This window comes from Salmo salar, chromosome ssa03, assembly GCF_905237065.1.
Source record: "Salmo salar chromosome ssa03, Ssal_v3.1, whole genome shotgun sequence".
Taxonomy (NCBI): Eukaryota; Metazoa; Chordata; class Actinopteri; order Salmoniformes; family Salmonidae; genus Salmo; species Salmo salar.
In genome coordinates, this window is record NC_059444.1 from 13,648,085 (window position 1) to 13,665,885 (window position 17,801).

At 44.1% G+C, this 17,801-nt stretch overlaps 1 protein-coding gene across 4 annotated transcripts; it reads left to right on the forward strand.

Annotated features, from left to right (window-relative positions):
- Positions 1-2,979: 2,979 nt before the first annotated feature.
- On the forward strand, positions 2,980-17,761 carry LOC106598874 (CMRF35-like molecule 9). 4 transcript variants are annotated; one of them, XM_045714514.1, is made up of 6 exons: positions 2,980-3,245; positions 3,512-3,853; positions 12,777-12,902; positions 13,606-13,704; positions 15,446-15,489; positions 16,496-17,761. In XM_045714514.1, exons 1-6 carry the CDS (start codon positions 3,200-3,202, stop codon positions 16,580-16,582), a joined length of 744 nt encoding a protein of 247 aa, XP_045570470.1. In that variant the 5' UTR covers positions 2,980-3,199; the 3' UTR covers positions 16,583-17,761. The 4 variants fall into 4 exon arrangements, with proteins under 4 accessions (XP_045570470.1, XP_014045367.1, XP_014045368.1 ...); XM_014189892.2 differs by having other exon boundaries at positions 12,780-12,902; XM_014189893.2 differs by lacking the exon at positions 13,606-13,704.
- Positions 17,762-17,801: the final 40 nt, after the last annotated feature.

Here is a 17,801-nt window from a genome sequence, read left to right on the forward strand (position 1 = left end):
GACGTGGGAAGTGTCACGTTAGAGCAGAGATCCTTAGTAAATGATAGAGATGGAAAAGAAGTTCAAGAAATGGTCAGACAGGCCACTTCCTGTAAAGGAATCTCTCAGGTTTTGACCTGCCATTTGAGTTCTGTTATACTCACAGACACCATTCAAACAGTTTTAGAAAATGTAGGGTGTTTTCTATCCATATGTAATAAGTATATGCATATTCTAGTTACTGGGTAGGAGTGGTAACCAGATTAAATCGGGTATGTTTTTTATCCAGCCGTGTCAATACTGCCCCCTAGCCCTAACAGGTTAAAGTGTACATTTCCCAGCTGTCAGGTTTACATCTAAATATTGTGAAATGTATGTGATTAAACATGAAACTATTTGTGAAAAGATGTAATGGGATGTTAACCTTCTAAATGAGAGTATGGATGTTCATATAAAGTTTAACTGGTCAGTGGCCACGCCCCCGTGAGGCCAGACATAACATCAGGTGTCATAGAACCGCCACATTTTTCCACAGAGTATTAAACCACTTCCTACAAAATATACATTAAGTCAGAGAACATCGGAACAGAGTCCCCACGTTGGAACTGCTACAATTCTATAGACCAAAATATGGAGCTGACGCTACATGTTGAAATGGTTAAGAACTACAACTCTATAGGCCACGGAGACCATACAGATTTCTTCCCTGTGGCTCAGTTGGTAGAGCATGGTGTTTGCAATGCCAGGGTTGTGGGTTCGATTCCCACGGGGGGCCAGTACGAAAACAAAAAAAATGCATGAAATGTAAGTTGCTACTGTAAGTTGCTCTGGATAAGAGCGTCTGCTAAATGACTAAAATGTAGTGTTGGCTACATGGCTGGAAACGGTTAAACTCTGAGAATATCAATCACTACAGAATATGAGCAAATCCTAGATGTATAATTACTAGTCTGCAGCTGGAAATTACGTAAGCCTAGGACAAGAATGCCGAAACAACTATTCTATAAAACATCCATGTGTACGCCTGATGTATCCATAATTAACACAACCAGAGACTTTCTGTCAATTGACACTCCAGCAGACAGACCGGATTCCAACAGAGAAGACAACGACATACGGGTGTAAATATTTACACTACCGTTTAAAAGTTTGGGGTCATTAGAAATGTTCTTGTTTTTGAAAGAATAGCTAATTTTTGGTCCATTAAAATAACATCAAATTGATCAGAAATACAGTGTAGACATTGTTAATGATGTAAATGGCTATCGTAGCTGGAAACGGCAGATTTTTTACGGAATATCTACATAGGCGTACAGAGGCCCATAAAAAGCAACCATCACTCCTGTGTTCCAATGGCACGTTGTGTTAGCTAATCCAAGTTTATCATTTTAATAGGCTAATTGATCATTAGAAATCCCTTTGCAATTATGTTAGCACAGCTGAAACCTGTTTGCCGATTAAAGAAGCAATAAAACTGGCCTTCTTTACACTAATTTAGTATTTGGAGCATCAGCATTTGTGGGTTCGATTACAGGCTCAAAATGTCTAAAAACAAAGTCCTTTCTTCTGAAACTCGTCAGTCTATTCTTGTTCTGAGAAATGAGGGCTATTCCATGTGAGAAATTGCCGAGAAACTGAAGATCTCTTTCAACGTTGTGTACTACTCCCTTCACAGAACAGCGCAAACTGGCTCTAACCAGAATAGAAAGAGGAGTGGGAGGCCCTGGTGCACAACTGATCAAGAGGACAAGTACATTAGAGTGTTGAAGTGCTGATTGTAAAGTATGTGTTCTAATGGTACTGTTTGTTTCTGTGTTCAGATACATCAGAGGGCATCATATTATCTGGGAATGTGGTTATGCTGCTATTGGTGCTTGTGGTCAGCCTGCTCATAGTCTATAGATGTGAATTCAACAAGGAAACAGGTGAGAAACACTCCCTCTCACACACACCCACACAAATAAGGGAAATTACTCTTTTCACATCCAGTTTTCAATTCCAAGAAACCATTTGCACATACAATCATCCTCTGGCCCTGGTTGAGAAATAGAGTTCTCATTGTGAACAGGGCTCTGTGTGTGTGTGTGTGTGTGTGTGTGTGTGTGTGTGTGTGTGTGTGTGTGTGTGTGTGTGTGTGTGTGTGTGTGTGTGTGTGTGTGTGTGTGTGTGTGTGTGTGTGTGTGTGTGTAAAATGTTTTAGTCTATGTTATCTATCAAAGACCCTCAGTTATGGAACAGCTTGCCCTCTCAGGTAAAAGGAGCAGAAACCGTTGAGGTTTTTAAAATCACAGTTAACAATGTACCTTTTAGCTTGGCCTTTAATCAGTGACTGTTTTAGACATCCTCTGTGTTTTATGTTCTTTTATTCATCCTTTTTACTGCTTCCTGTTTGCTTCCACATTTTTAATTTGATTGTTTTAATGTAAATTGTGTTGCGATTTAAAATGGACTTTAAATTAAAGGGCAGTGCTGTTAAAAACGTAATTTGATAATACAGTATTTTGTTTACATTGTTGACAAAAAATGACAATCCATTTTAATTCCATTTTGTAACACAACAAAACGTGGAAGAAATCTACGGGTGTGAAAACTTTCTGAAGGCACTGTAGCAGATGGTCTTATCTAGAGCGACTTACAGAAGCAATTAGGGTTAAATGTCTTGTCAATGAGAACGCCCTGATTTTTCACCTTGTCAGCTCGGGGATTCAAACCAGCATCCTTTCGGTTACTGGCCCATAGGTTACCTGCCACCCTAACTAGTAAAACATTAACAAATCATTTACAAGTTGTTTGAAAATCTGTCTATATACAGTATATGTTTTTATTTAATATTTATTGTAGGAATAAATTATTAATAAATGGTGAGTGAACTGTATATAAATGTCTTATTGCCGGACGTTATTTTAAAGTGTTACTGAGAAGTGAAATGGTTTCAGGAAGTGCTTAGTGAAACAGCAGGACTTCTGTGGCTCAGCATAAACACACTCACTCTCAGAGGGGTTCTCGTACGCACTGCAGGAGCAGACCTTCCTGTACTGGGGTGGTAACTGGACGTAGAGGTCTGAGGTGACTACTCTGAGTCTTTTATCCGTATTTTTTGAAACTGCACTGTCAGTTAGGGGCTCGTAAGTAAGTATTACAATTTGATTTCATTTGATTTTACTGGAGTAAACAGGGTGTACAGGGTCTGAAGAGACTTGAACTAGAGCCACAAATCATCATGGTTATCTTGCTGGTCCCCACACTGAAGATTGTCCTCCTCTTAGGTGAGTACATCAGACTGAATGAACACATCTCCAGTGACTCCTCTCTATAGTTGGATACATTTGGTTATAACATTTTACAGTGTAACTCACTTCACTCACTGATAATGTTGTTAGATAAAGGGGAGGGGACACTGAGGAACACAAGGTCCAGTATGTACTGATGGATGTGATGGATCACCAGTGGTGTACCAGACCAGAATCCACTCTTACAGTATGTGAAATGGAAGCTGGGGTGTTTGTACTGAGACTGTTGATGTGTCCTGCAGCTGCTGTGTGGACTGTGCGTACAGCAGAGTTGATCACAGTGGAAGGATATGAGGGGGGCAAGGCAGAGATCAGATGCCCCTACAAAGAGGAGTGGAGGAGCCAGCAGAAGTACCTCTGCAAAGGGGATTGTCCTGTTTTTAATAAAGACAAAGTTATTAAGACTGAGGAGGGGGAAAACAGTGCTTCTAAAGGGAGATACTCGATGAAGGACATCAGAGAGGAAAGTGTCTTCATTGTGACAATCACCAACCTGACATTAAAGGATGCTGGGAGATACTGGTGTGGAGTGGACAAATGGGGACAAGATAACTACATTAAAGTCAACCTTGAAGTCTCTGAAGGTAGTGTAAACCTTTGATTCTCATCCTCAAAACTTTGTCACTTCCTAACTAAACATATTATAATATACATTCCTAATCAAGCTTCTGCTATTGACCTGAGTCTTAACTTGAGATCCTGCACATTATTCCATTTTTTATGCACATTATTCATTGACACAGTGCATGCATTGTTCTGTTATGCACATGTAGCAATTGCAGGGGCAATCTGCAATTGCTACATACAGTACCAGTCAAAAGTTTGGACACACTTACTCAATCAAGGGTTTTTCTTTATTTTTACTATTTTCTACATTGTAAAATATTAGTGAAGACATCAAAACTATTAAATAACACATATGGAATCATGTAGTAACCAAAAAACGGTTAAATGAATCAAAATATATTTGAGATTTCAGATTCTTCCAAGTAGCCACCTTTACCTTGATGACAGCTTTGCACACTCTTGGCATTCTCTCAACCAGCTTCATGAGGACAACTTGTCCATCCGGCTGGACAACCACTGGCTACCTGCGGACGTTCAGATCGGGGTCTGGTGGTTCCATCCCCCCGCACCGTCTCTCCAATACCTATGGAGCTGGGAGGGGCGGTACGCAGGGAGACCGGCGGGGGTTCCAGCTCGTGCACCATCTGTGGCCGCAGAGGTCACACTGCCGGTCGGTGCCGGGCTGGTTCCTCTGGGGATCGAGGTAACAGGCAGGGCGCTCTGGCGTCACCCCAGTTGAGCCGGCACCATTCTCACCCAGAGTCTTCTGTTGCGCTCGTCGATTCAGGCGCGTCTGGGAACTTTATAGATAGAGCGTTCGCCTATAGTTTAGGGATCCCCATTGTTCCCGTGGTTGTGCCCTTCCCCGTTCACGCCTTAGATAGTCGACCATTAGGGTCAGGTTTGATCAGGGAGGCCACCGCTCCTCTGGGTATGGTGACACGGGGGGGGGGGCACAAGGAGATAATCAGTCTCTACCTTATTGACTCTCCTGTGTTTCCCGTGGTGCTAGGCCTACCCTGGTTAGTTTGTCATGACCCCACTGTTTCTTGGCCACAGAGGGCTCTTACGGGGTGTTCGTGGGTGTGCTCGGGGAGGTGTTTAGGGGTTTCCGTTGGTGCTACTACGGTGGAGAGTCCAGACCAGGTCTCCACCGTGCGCATTCCCCCTGAATATGCCGATTTGGCTCTCGCCTTCTATAAAAAGAAGGCGACTCAATTACCACCCCATCGACGGGGCGATTCTGCGATAAATCTCCTGGTAGACGCTGCACTCCCCAGGAGTCACGTGTATCCCCTCTCACAGGCAGAGCCAGGGACTATGGAAACATATGTCTCCAAATCCCTGCGTCAGGGGTACATTCGGTCCTCCACTTAAACCGCCTCCTCGAGTTTCTTTTTTGTGAAGAAGGAGGAGGGAGGTCTACGCCCGTGTATTGACTATCGGGGTCTGAATCAGATCACTGTCAGGTATAGCTACCCGCTACCACTCATAGCTACAGCGATTGAGTCAATGCACGGGGCGCACTTCTTCACCAGACTAGATCTCAGGAGCGCTTACAACCTGGTGCGTATCCGAGAGGGAGACGAGTGGAAGACGGCTTTTAGTACCACCTCAGGGCGCTATGAGTATCTTGTCATGCCATACGTGTTGATGAATGCTCCATCAGTCTTCCAAGCCATTGTAGACAAGATTTTTCGGGGACCTGCACGGGCAGGGTGTAGTGGTGTATATTGATGACATTCTGATAAACTCCGCTACACGCGCCGAGCATGTGTCCCTGGTGTGCAGGGTGCTTGGTCACATGTTGGAGCATGACCTGTATGTCAAGGCTGAGAAATGCTTGTTTTTCCAGCAATCCGTCTCCTTCCTAGGATATCGCATTTCCACCACAGGGGTGGAGATGGAGAGTGACCACATTTCAGCCGTGCGTAATTGGCCGACTCCCACCACGGTAAAGGAGGTGCAGCGGTTCTTAGGGCTTGCCAACTACTACCGGGGTTTATCTGAGGTTTTGGTCAGGTCGCGGCTCCCATTACCTCACTGCTGAAGGGGGGCCTGGTGCGTTTGCAGTGGTCGGTTGAGGCGGACAGGGCTTTTAGTCACCTGATGGCTCTGTTTACCTCGGCTCCCGTGCTGGCCCATCCGGATCCCTCTTTGGCGTTCATAGTGGAGGTGGACGCGTCCGAAGCTGGGATAGAAGCCGTGCTCTCTCAGCGCTCGGGTACGCCACCGAAGCTCCGCCCCTGTACCTTCTTCTCGAAGAAGCTCAGCCCGGCGGAGCGAAACTATGACGTGGGGGACCGGGAGCTGTTTGCTGTCGTCAAGGCCTTGAAAGCGTGGAGACACTGGATTGAGGGGGCTAGACACCATTTTCTCATCTGGACTGACCACCGCAATCTGGAGTACATCCGGGCAGCGAGGAGACTGAACCCTCGCCAGGCAAGGTGGGCCATGTTTTTCACCCGTTTTGTGTTTACCCTGTCCTACAGACCACGCTCCCAGAATGTGAAGGCAGACGCATTGTCCCGGCTGTATGACACAGAGGAGCGGCACATGGATCCCACTCCCATACTCCCCGCCTCCTGCCTGGTGGCACCGGTAGTGTGGGAGCTGGACACGGACATTGAGCAGGCGTTACATGCAGAGCCTGCTCCCATCCAGTGTCCCGCTGGGCGTCTGTACGTCCCGTCTGCTGTTCGTGACCGGTTGATCTATTGGGCCCACACGTCACCCTCCTCTGGTCATCCTGGGATCGGTCGGACAGTGAGCTGTTTGAGCGGGAGGTACTGGTGGCCTACCTTGGCTAAGCACGTGAGGGTTTATGTTTCCTCCTGCTCGGTGTGCGCCCAGTGTAAGGCTCCTAGGCACCTGCCCAGAGGTAAGTTACACCCCTTACCCGTTCCACAGCGGCCTTGGTCGCACCTGCCAGTGGATTTTCTAACTGATCTTCCACTCTCACAGGGTAACACCGCGATCCTGGTCGTTGTGGATCGTTTCTCTAAGTCCTGTCGTCTCATTCCTCTGCCCGGTCTCCCTATGGCCCTACAGACTGCGGAAGCCCTGTTTACACACGTCTTACGGCATTACGGGGTGCTCAGAACTCGCTCCGCCACTCCTCCACTAACCTCTCCCCCGTCCAGTGTGTACTGGGGTACCAGCCAGTTCTGGAAACTTGGCATCAGAGTCAGACCGAGGCTCCTGCGGTGGAAGACTGGTTCAGGTGCATGGAGGAGACATGGGACGCCGCCCATGTTCACCTCCAGCGGGCCGTGCTGCGCCAGAAAGCCAGCACAGACCGTCACGGCAGTGAGGCCCCGGGAACCGGGTCTGGCTCTCAACCCGAAACCTGCCACTCTGCCTGCCCTGCCGGAAGCTGGGCCCGCGGTTTGTGGGGCCATTTAAAGTCCTGAGGAGAGTGAACGAGGTTTGTTATAGGTTACAGCTTCCACCCGATTACCATATTAGCCCCTTGTTTCATGTGTCTCTCCTCAGGCCGGTGGTGGCTGGCCCGCTCCAAGAGTCTGAGGTGCGGGAGGTTCCTCCGCCCCCTCTGGACATCTGGGGGGCCCCGGCGTACTCCGTTCGCTCCATACTGGATTCGAGGCGTCGGGCGAGGGGCCTTCAGTATCTTGAGGAGTGGGAGGGGTACGGTCCGGAGGAGAGGTGCTGGGTTCCGGTCGAGGACGTGTTGGACCCTTCTATGCTGCAGGAGTTCCACCGTCTTCGTCCGGATCACCCTGCGCCTCGCCCTCCGGGTCGTCCCCGAGGCCGGTGTCAACGCGCTCCTGGAGCCGCACGTCAAGGGGGGGTACTGTCACGACTTCCACTGAAGTCGGTCCCTCTCCTTGTTCGGGGGGTGTTCGGCGGTCTACGTCACCGACCTTCAAGCCATCGCCGATCCACTTTTCATTTTCCATTGGTTTTGTCTTGTCTTCCATCACACCTGGTTCCAATTCCATCAATTACATGTTGTGTATTTAACCCTCTGTTCCCCCCCATGTCCTTGTCCGTAATTGTTTGTTGTCAGTGCTTGTGCACGTCTTGTTCTGGTGTGCGTCGGGTTATGTACCCATGTATTTTATTGTTCTGTATCCGGTGGGTTTTGATAATTAAACTTAGCCATTGGAAACACAGTTTTTCTCTCCTGCGTCTGACTTCTCTGCCGCCAGTACGCACCCTTGACAGGATGGCTACTTTGAAGAATATCAAATATAAAATATATTTAAATTTATTTCAGACTTTTTTGCTTACTACATGATTCCGTATGTGTTATTTCATAGTTTGTCTTCACTATTATTCTACAAATACAAATAAAAATAAAAATAAAAATAAAGAAAAACCCTTGAATGAGTAGGTGTGTCCAAACTTTTGACTGGTAGTGTACATTTTTGTACTTTTAAATAAATGATATATTCCCATTGATTCTTGAAGTATATAACTTATAAGTGCCTCATGAGTTTAGTTCAACTGTCATACCCCACTAAAATTCAAAATATAAGCTTATTTTACTCCATTGTTTGTAAACAAACAAACACTGGATAGACAAACCATGGTTAAAACTACAGCTTTGATGTAATGGATGGTCAGTGTCTATATTTCTCCAGGCCCATCCGTCAGCTGTTTAACAAAAACAGTGATGGGGTGACTGCTTTGTTGTTGTTTGATCTTCAGTTTTCCCCTTTAACATCTCAACAAGATTTCACCCTAAATCAGGTCAGATCCTTCAAGTGGCGTGAACAATGGATTAAACACACAGTATAGTACATGTATTGGAGAACGACAGATCACACATCATTAATGCATTAGACAAGGAATTGTCTTTGGAGTTTCAAAACAACTCTAGTTCTGTTATGGCATATCCTTTTCTTGTGATAAATTGGTTGAACATCTTTCTGAGAGCTAGGCCTAGATGTTTGTTTAAAATGACAGATTGGTGTTGTGAGAACCTCACTGAGGTGACATTGTGTGTATTGTGTGTATGAAGAAAAACAATGCCAGGTTCTCACTGTTCGACAACAAGACAGCCAGAGTTGTCACCGTGACCATCACCAGCCTAATCCAAGAGGATGCTGGGAGATGTCTCTGTGGTGTGCAGAACAACCACACCCTTCATACCCGGTCAGCAGTCCAGCTAGATATCAAGAGTAAGGGTCCTGTTGCATGAGCCTGTTCTGCATTGTGAGACAGATTGATCAGGACACAGTTGTACGTCAGTGAAGTGAGAAGCTTAGATGGAATACATTGAGGGAGAGGGCTGGGTGTGCCTGTGTGAGTGGAGGCGGGAAAAACAACCAGTAGTATATTAAATGTGTCTACATCTTAGGCCTAGCTACATGGTCTGTAACCTGATTTGATGTGAGCATAAAGTAAGCATGTGCGGCTAGGTGTTGAATTAAAAATGTACAGACGCTCTTATCCAAAGCGATTTATAGTAGTGAGTGCACACATTTTCACATTTATTTATACTGGTTCCCATGAGAGTCGAACCCACAACTCTGGCGTTGCAAGTGCCATGCTCTACCAACTGAGCCACACTGTAATGAGCATGATGAGAGACAGAGAGCTGGTTTCAAGCATATGGCGCAGCAGGTGTTTATTGTAAAGGACTGTCATGACGTTGGCCTGTGGGTAAGGTTTATGACCCCCCCATAAATACCTTTCTCCCTTCCCCTCTCTTTCTGACCCTACTGAAGGACTTTTGAATAGCCTTTGTTAAATATAGAGAGTCTGGGAACATCAAACAAGTGGGGGGAAAGGAACCATATTTCGGTAACAGAACCAGTTAGAAATATACCAGGTACTTAATGAGTATGGATGTCAGTTCGGTTGTCATCTGAGACTTTATGACTGATGACAGGACGACATAAACTGTACCTGGGAAAGTCTACACATTCTAGTTATCAGATTCACATGGAATTGTTGTGCAATTTAAATGTTTGATATTGAAACTGTTTGTTAGGAGATTAAATGTAATTTTAGCTTCCAAATGAGAGAATTGGGTTTTCATAAGGAAAGAGCCCTGACCAATCAGTGGCCCGCCCCTGTGAAGAGACAGGGGTTATAAACGATGAAACACACCCTTCTCCCCTCGCCACTATATAAGTCTTTGACAAAATGTAACCAGCCAATTCCGGGTACGTGAGGTCTGCAGCCTATGCGTTAAAAGGACTCACATGTCAAATACAGAACTAAGCCAACCTCAGCGTGAGCTTTGGTTGCGAATGGTATGAACTTTGAACTCTTATTCACTACAGAAGTGATACTTCCTAGTCGTTGAGTTAGCAGCGGCCGCTGTAGACGTGGGCTAGGAAAGGACGGACGACGTATCCACTCTAACACACAACGAAGGTACTACAACGTATCCATTTTACCACCAGTGACATTCTTCCGAGGACAGGAAGATCTCTGTTGGCCAACACGGCCAGCATCTACGACCAACCTACCGAAGCGCAGCTCAGAGTAAATATTTATTGCATTTTCCTTTTCCAAATGGGCGGTAATTTAGAATGCATAAGATACTGTATTTACGATGGCATAGCTGCTTTCTTTATTACTCAATCTTCCCGCTCTTTCATTCAAGCCCAACTCCCTTTCTTTGTGTAACAAGCCGCCATGCCGGTTTAGCCCACTAGGGCACATTCTCCTATCATTTCCTTGTAACCATATCTGTTTGTTATGCATTTCTGTGAATTATTTAGTTAGTAAATAAATGATTTTAAGACAATTGATGTATGGATGACTTATAGTGAAGACTGGGTTCGTGCAGATTTACGATTTACGACGTTTGGAATGAGATTGACGTGAGGTAAACTAACACATCATTAAAGGAGGCTAATCGATCAGATATTATAATATCTGAAAGTTATATTAGGAAAATTATAACTTTGTAATCTGAATATTTTCCTTGGTGCCCCAACCTTCTAGTTAATTACAGTTACACGATTAATCAGTTTAATCGCGTAATAATAATTACAGAGAGTTATTTGATAAACGTGTCTTCCGTTTTAATGATGCCAAAGACACGACAGGACCATAGGAGGAGGCAGGTAGCTGGGTCCAGGGGCAGGCAGAAGGTCATACACAGGGGGTCCAACGAGACAACAGTACAGGCAGGGAAAAGGCTAGTAATGTCACCTGGGAGATCAGGCAGATAACAGGAAATCCGATAGTTTTTGCCTGCCTCACTAGCCTATCATACAGAGGAGGATTAAATTACGGTAAAAACAGCGCACCAAATAGAAGCGTGTCACAAAACAAACAATACCTCACAATGATGGGGTGCAAAGAACTGAACTAAATAGTGTGTGATAATGACATACAGGTGTGTGAACAGGTGATCAGAATTCAGGTGATTGGGATCTGGAAAGTGAGCTGCGTTCAGGGGATTTATGTGTTTGAGAGTGTGAGCTGGAAGCAGACGTTACACACACGGGACCACAATGTCTGTACCCAGGAGACAGCCATTTTATCTTAGGTCCAGGGCCAGCTCCTTCTTGACCTCTTGGTCGGCCAGTCCAAGTGGATTATTATTTGTTCAGATGGTGACGAAAAATAAGTAGAAAAAAAAGCATGCCCAAACTAAAGACTCAAAAACAAACGAAAGGCCTCATGGCTACCAAACAAAAACCAGCAGCCTCATGGCTCTGCCAGCTGGGACACTCAACTTAATTGGCAGCACCTGTGAGCAACTAGAAACTTGGCTCAGCATCTAGACCCAGTTGGTGCTGCCACCTGAGGATGTAGTGTGAAAGTGTATCATGGTAGTGTGTTTGTCTATGTCCTAACACTAACCTTCCCCCATATCATAACACTATCAACACACAACGGATCCTTTTTACACTATGCTAGTTTGTAAACATATTTTTGTACTGTAAAGAGACAGATCTGGCGTCAAATCTGACTTTGAATCAGATTCCCGCCTGAGTGGTATAGTGTACAAACAATGTCTCTCCGACTGTCACGTCCTGACCAGCAGAGGGAGTAATTGTATTAGTATTTGGTCAGGACGTGGCAGAAGGGTATTTGTTTTGTATGGTTCGGGGTGGTGGTTTGTTTAGTAGGGTATTTGATTTATGTATTCCGGGGGGTTTTGGGTTATGTTCTATGTTTGTATTTCTATGTTCTTTCTAGTTCTTTGTATTTCTATGTCTAGGTTTGGGTGTTGGACTCTCAATTGGAGGCAGGTGTTTTTAGTTGCCTCTGATTGAGAGTCCTATATATAGGTATGGTTTTTGTTTTGTAGTTTGTGGGAGATTGTTCCATGTATAGCTTATGGCCTTACAGGACTGTTTATTCGTCTTTGTGTTTCTTTTGGTGTACGTGTTAATTTTGGTTTTTCCTTCTTTCCTTAATAAAAGAAGATGAGTGCACATATTCCTGCTGCGTTTTGGTCTACTTTATCCGACGACCGTTACACCGACAACACATCTGTCAGTGATTCCCCGTACTCCTGCTCATTCCGTGCACCAGTTCCGGAGGTCTACGTCACCGGCCTCTAGGCGGCACTGAACTGTCCTATTACGCACACCTGGTTCCCATTCCCCCTGATTAGTAATTGTATATATGTGCCCTCTGTTCACCATTGTGTGGTCGGTTATTGTTCCCATGACCGTTGATGTTGTGAGCACCTGTGCTTTGTTGTATTGTGTACTCGTTATTATGGGTCTCGTCCTGTGTATTTAGAGGTTTAACCTCTTGTTTGGGTTACATCCCTGTCTTTTTGTACATGTGTGTGTTTTGGACTTCGTCCCTGTGTCTTTACGTGGCATGTTGTATTTGTGGGTGGAGTTTTAAAACCCCCTATTACGTATTCCTGCCTCCAATCCTTTTATACAACGTGACAACATCCCCCTACAAGAACTACTTTAATACCACTAGACAGCAGTTTTGTTGTTAGCCAAGTGGAAAATTGTCACTTTGTTTTGTGGTCCTTTTTAGCAGCACCAACAATCACCACCAAAACAGAACCTACTACAACTGCATCAAACCCAGATTCACCAACTCCATCATCCTTAGCCACCACCATCTCACCATCATCCATCTCATCAACACACAATGGATCTGGTAAATAAACTCTTATGGCTGTGTTTTTCACTAATTCAATCAGATCAGCTCTGAAAAAGATGATTTGAAAATATCTGTGATTGGTCAAAAGTTGTGTGAACACAGCCTATGAGCCTTTTAAAACCACTGTATGCTGGTTTCTCTTTGAGACTGGTTTCACAACACGTACTTTTGTAGTGTTAAGTTACTGATTTGGAGCCAAATCTGACTTTAGGTAGTGTGGGACACTTCGACACCAGATTCCCCACTCTGAGTGGCATAGTGCAAAGACAATGTCTCTCGGACAACTCATTAGATCTTTTTCAGAGCTGATCTGATTGGTCAAAAGATCAGAATTGGGCTGCCTGTGTAAATCAGCCTTAAACAAATGGGGAAAATGTCCACACCTGTGAATTGATGCATTACTAAAGTATGCAATATGGTTTAGATGAGACGCTCCTGTATAGTTGAACAGCTAGCCTTCTTTTGTTAGTCTATATACTATGGTGTATGCTAATAGCTGCACCCATACATGAAGCATGAATGTTGGCCACCACATCCAAGGCTAATGTAAGGATAGGATGTAAACAGAAAAGATACACATAAAATGTAACATTTTATCGAAGAGGCAGATCTTACTTTACATTTTAGTGTAAAAAGGCCCTATGTAAGTTGAACAGAAGTGCTGATTGTAAAGTATTGGCGCTACTTGTGTCTGTTCCAGGAATATCAGTGATCATCATAGTATCTATGAGTCTGGTTACATTGCTGCTTGTAGTCAGTCTGCTTATAGTCTACAGATGGAAATGCAACAAGGAAACAGGTGAGAAAGACATGCTGTCAAAACATTTAAATGCCCCTTTTCACACTTCATTTCAAATAAATAATTTGCATATTCATGATTGCACATTTCGTCACAATTGTTTTTAGTGTTCTCTTGAGGACTGATGCCTGACTGGCTAGTGCATTCTCTACTGGCTAGTGCATTCTCTACTGGCTAGTGCATTCTCTACTGGCTAGTGCATTCTCTACTGGCTAGTGCATTCTCTACTGGCTAGTGCATTCTCTACTGGCTAGTGCATTCTCTACTGGCTAGTGCATTCTCTACTGGCTAGTGCATTCTCTACTGGCACTGATTAAGATTTAGTCTAAAGTGCATTATAGTGATTTGGAAACAAATAATTAGTAGGAAAACCTGTCATTGTGATGTCATCAGATTGACTTTAGGTGTAGTATAACGTTAGCTAGCTAAGAGTGTTAGTAAATTCACTCTGGCTATCTACTCTGATTTCAGAGCATTCATCTGTGACAGGAGTGCAGAATAACTGAATTTACGAACTGTAACACCTGCTGAATATGACCGGTGTCAGTAAACGTTGGCAAAAAAACACCATTAAATTGTTGCCCGCAGCAGTTATAGTATCAAAGCTCTAGATAACATAAACAGCCTAACCAGCTCTGCTAGGATGAGTAAAATGGTCAGTGTCACACCCTGATCTGGTTCACCTGTCTTTGTGCTTGTCTCCACCCTCCAAGTGTCGCCCATCTTCCCCATTATCCCCAATGTATTTATACCTGTGTTCTATTTGCCAGTTGCGCGTTTTTATTTCGTCAAGCCTACTAGCAGATTTCCCGCTCTCCTGTCTCTAGTTCCTGTTTTTTTGTTTTGATCATTCTACCTGCCTTGAGCCTGCCTACCGTTCTATACCTTTCGTACTCTGCTCTGGATTTCTGACCTTTGCCTGCCCCCCTGTTTTTGTAATAAACTTTTGTTACTTCGAAACTGTCTGCATCTGGGTCTTCTCCTGAGCCTTGACAGAGTGAGAAATTCCCTCATTTCTGTCTGCAGTATCTAGCAAGTTAGCCAGTTAGCTTGGGCGCTTGACTGCTGTTGTGAAATCAGAATGCTCGGATCAACCCTACTCCTCGGACGGAGCGTCCAGTGTTCTCTCTGAACTCTCAGAGAGTGAAACGCTCTGAATTTACTATGACAATCTGACAATGTTCTGAATTTACAAATGCCCAGAAAACACTGAGCGCACTCTGGCACTCCAGAGTGAATTTACAAACACACCCGTATGTTAGCTAGATAAGAGTGAGAGGAGCACACTGAATTATAGCTATTTAACATCAGCATTGCTAGGTATTTGACAAACTTGGCTAGCTAATGACAACATTGCCATCTGTCTAAAGTAAATTTGACAACATATTGATGACAAAATTGTTTCCTACAAAATAGCTGCCTAATGACAATGTCATGCATTTCCAGGCTACTATAGTGTAATTTAAACAAAACAATCATAGCCCCTGTTAAGAATGACTGGGCACCACTCGACTTTCGGGCATCAGTATGGCTGAGCGTCATTAGAATGTTGATGACAATGGCGTGACGTAGGTGCAACATGAGTACAAATCATCCTTTGGCCCTGATTGAACAATAGAGGTCTCATTGTGACAGTGTGCACTCGGCTCCCTGTTCTTGGAAATGCAGCTCTCAAATCCACCTGAACAGACAGCTGGAGCCCAATAGTGAGCTGTGTGTTGTGTTTGTCTGTGTTCTACAGCTGTCTCCTCTGCACTGACGGTGAACACTGGGATCAACAGAGAGGTCAGTGTGTGTGCCCCCTTTGGTGGAAATGCAGCTCTCAAAACCACCTGAACAGATTGCTGGATACCCAATACTGAGCAATGTGTAACATAACTGTGTAGCTTCTTGATATGTCACCTGTCAGGTGGATGGATTATTTTGGCAAAGTTGAAATGCTCACTAACAGGAATGTAAACATTTATGTACAAAATTTGAGAAAAGCTTTTGTGCATATGGAACATTTCTGGGATCTTATTTCAGCTCAGGAAAAACATTTTTGTTACTTCGAAACTGTCTGCATCTGGGTCTTCTCCTGAGCCTTGACAGAGTGAGAAATTCCCTCATTTGTGTCGGCAGTATCTAGCAAGTTAGCCAGTTAGCTTGGGCGCTTGACTGCTGTTGTGAAATCAGAATGCTTGGATCAACCCTACTCCTCGGACGGAGCGTCCAGTGTTCTCTCTGAACTCTCCGAGAGTGACACGCTCTGAATATACTATGACAATCTGACAATGTTCTGAATTTACAAACGCCCAGAAAACACTGAGCGCACTCTGGCACTCCAGAGTGAATTTACAAACACACCCGTAGTATGTTAGCTAGATAAGAGTGAGGGGGGCACACTGAATTATAGCTAATTAACATCAGCATTGCTAGGTATTTGACAAACTTTGCTAGCTAATGACATAGACAGATGGCAAAAGTAAATTTGACAATTTTGATGACATTGTTTCCTACAAAATATCTGCCTAATGTAGCAATGTCATTGAGTGTGAGCATGCTGTTTAATCAGCTTCTTGATATGTCACACCTGTCAGGTGGATGGATTATTTTGGCAAAGTAGAAATGCTCACTAACAGGGATGTAAACAAATTTGTGTACAAAATGTAATGTTTTTTGTGCCTATGGAAAATTTTCTGGGATCTTATTTCAGCTCATGGGACCAACACTTTGCATGTGTTTTTGTTCAGTATATGTTCTTCCCTCTCGTATGTCCTCCCATCCCTCTCCTCGTTTTCTTCCTCTCCAGGGTTGTGATGGTGTCTATGAGGAAATAAACGACCGACCCCTAGAGTCCATCTACGCCAACTTACCCACAATCCCCTCTGAATCTTAACTATGCCGGTGTCAACTTCCACAAGGACCCCAGCTGCCCCAAAGAAGCCAGTGCTGTCATTTAAGAGGGCCCTTCTTCTGGTGACTATGCCACTGTCAACATTGGACGGAGTAGGCAGGCAGGGTTTTGACCATCTACTCCAGTCAGCAAACCCAGAAACACCTGAGTCACTGTCAACCAATCAGAAGGGACATACACACACTGGCAACAAATCAGTGACATGTTATTAACTGTGTGTCACCTCTTGAGCATTGAGATTTAATTTGAGCAAACATCTGCATAATCTGCTTCATGTCCTCACAATCAGATGTGCTACCTTGACTTCTGTCTTTCATGTCTCTGCTCACCTTGTCTAAATGTTTAGGTCACTTAGGCCTAATTTGCATGTTAATATCTAAGTAAATATTGGCTCACTATTTGGCAAGCACTGAATTTTGACTAAATGCATTATAACTGTCTAATGGTTTTTAACAAATAGACATTAAGGGATAATCAACAAGGGACTCTATGCATTCTGTGGAAAAATAATGCACGATTTGGAAGTTGTGTGCCACCACGCACAGCGCCGTGGCACTAACCTTCACGGAGTTGCATTATATTCCAGGGAACGCATAGAGCCCCGAGTTGACTATACCACGGCTATAACACATTTTCCTCTAGAAATGCACTGAAATAGCTAGCTGGCAAGTTTCCTAGATAGCTACAGTAGTTACCTAACCAAACAGACTTGCTACAGTAGATTAGCTAAGCAAACCATCAGTCCTTCTAGCTTGCTATTAATGAAAATCAATATTGCCAATTATGTTTTCAATTTGACTTTTGCTTTCAAAAGCAGGTTAGACCCCTGGTAGTGTCAAATAGGTAGTAGTCTCTAACCATGTTCTCCATTTCCCCCACCATGTGCCCACCATGCCCAACATCATTAAATAGCTATTGACTTGATACCGGTACCCCCTGTATATAGACTCGTTATTGTATTACTTTTTTCTTTTACGATTTTACTTTAGTTTTTAGTAAATATTTTTGTAGCTCTTTCTTGAACTGCATTGTTGGTTAAAGGCTTTAAAGTAAGCATTTCACGGGAAGGTCTACACCTGTTGTCAGAGCCTGTGACAAATACAATTTGAACTGTAAATGAGAGGATCATGTTATGTAGAATTAAAACATGTTATATTCTGACTTAGTCTGATATACAGTATGTATTTGAAAGGATCATAAA

Coding starts and splice junctions, on each gene's coding strand:
- LOC106598874 (XM_045714514.1), top strand. CDS start 3,200: ATGGTTATCTTGCTGGTCCCCACACTGAAGATTGTCCTCCTCTTAG. Junction 3,246..3,511: donor GAAGATTGTCCTCCTCTTAG/GTGAGTACATCA, acceptor TGTGTCCTGCAG/CTGCTGTGTGGACTGTGCGT. Junction 13,705..15,445: donor GAAATGCAACAAGGAAACAG/GTGAGAAAGACA, acceptor TGTGTTCTACAG/CTGTCTCCTCTGCACTGACG.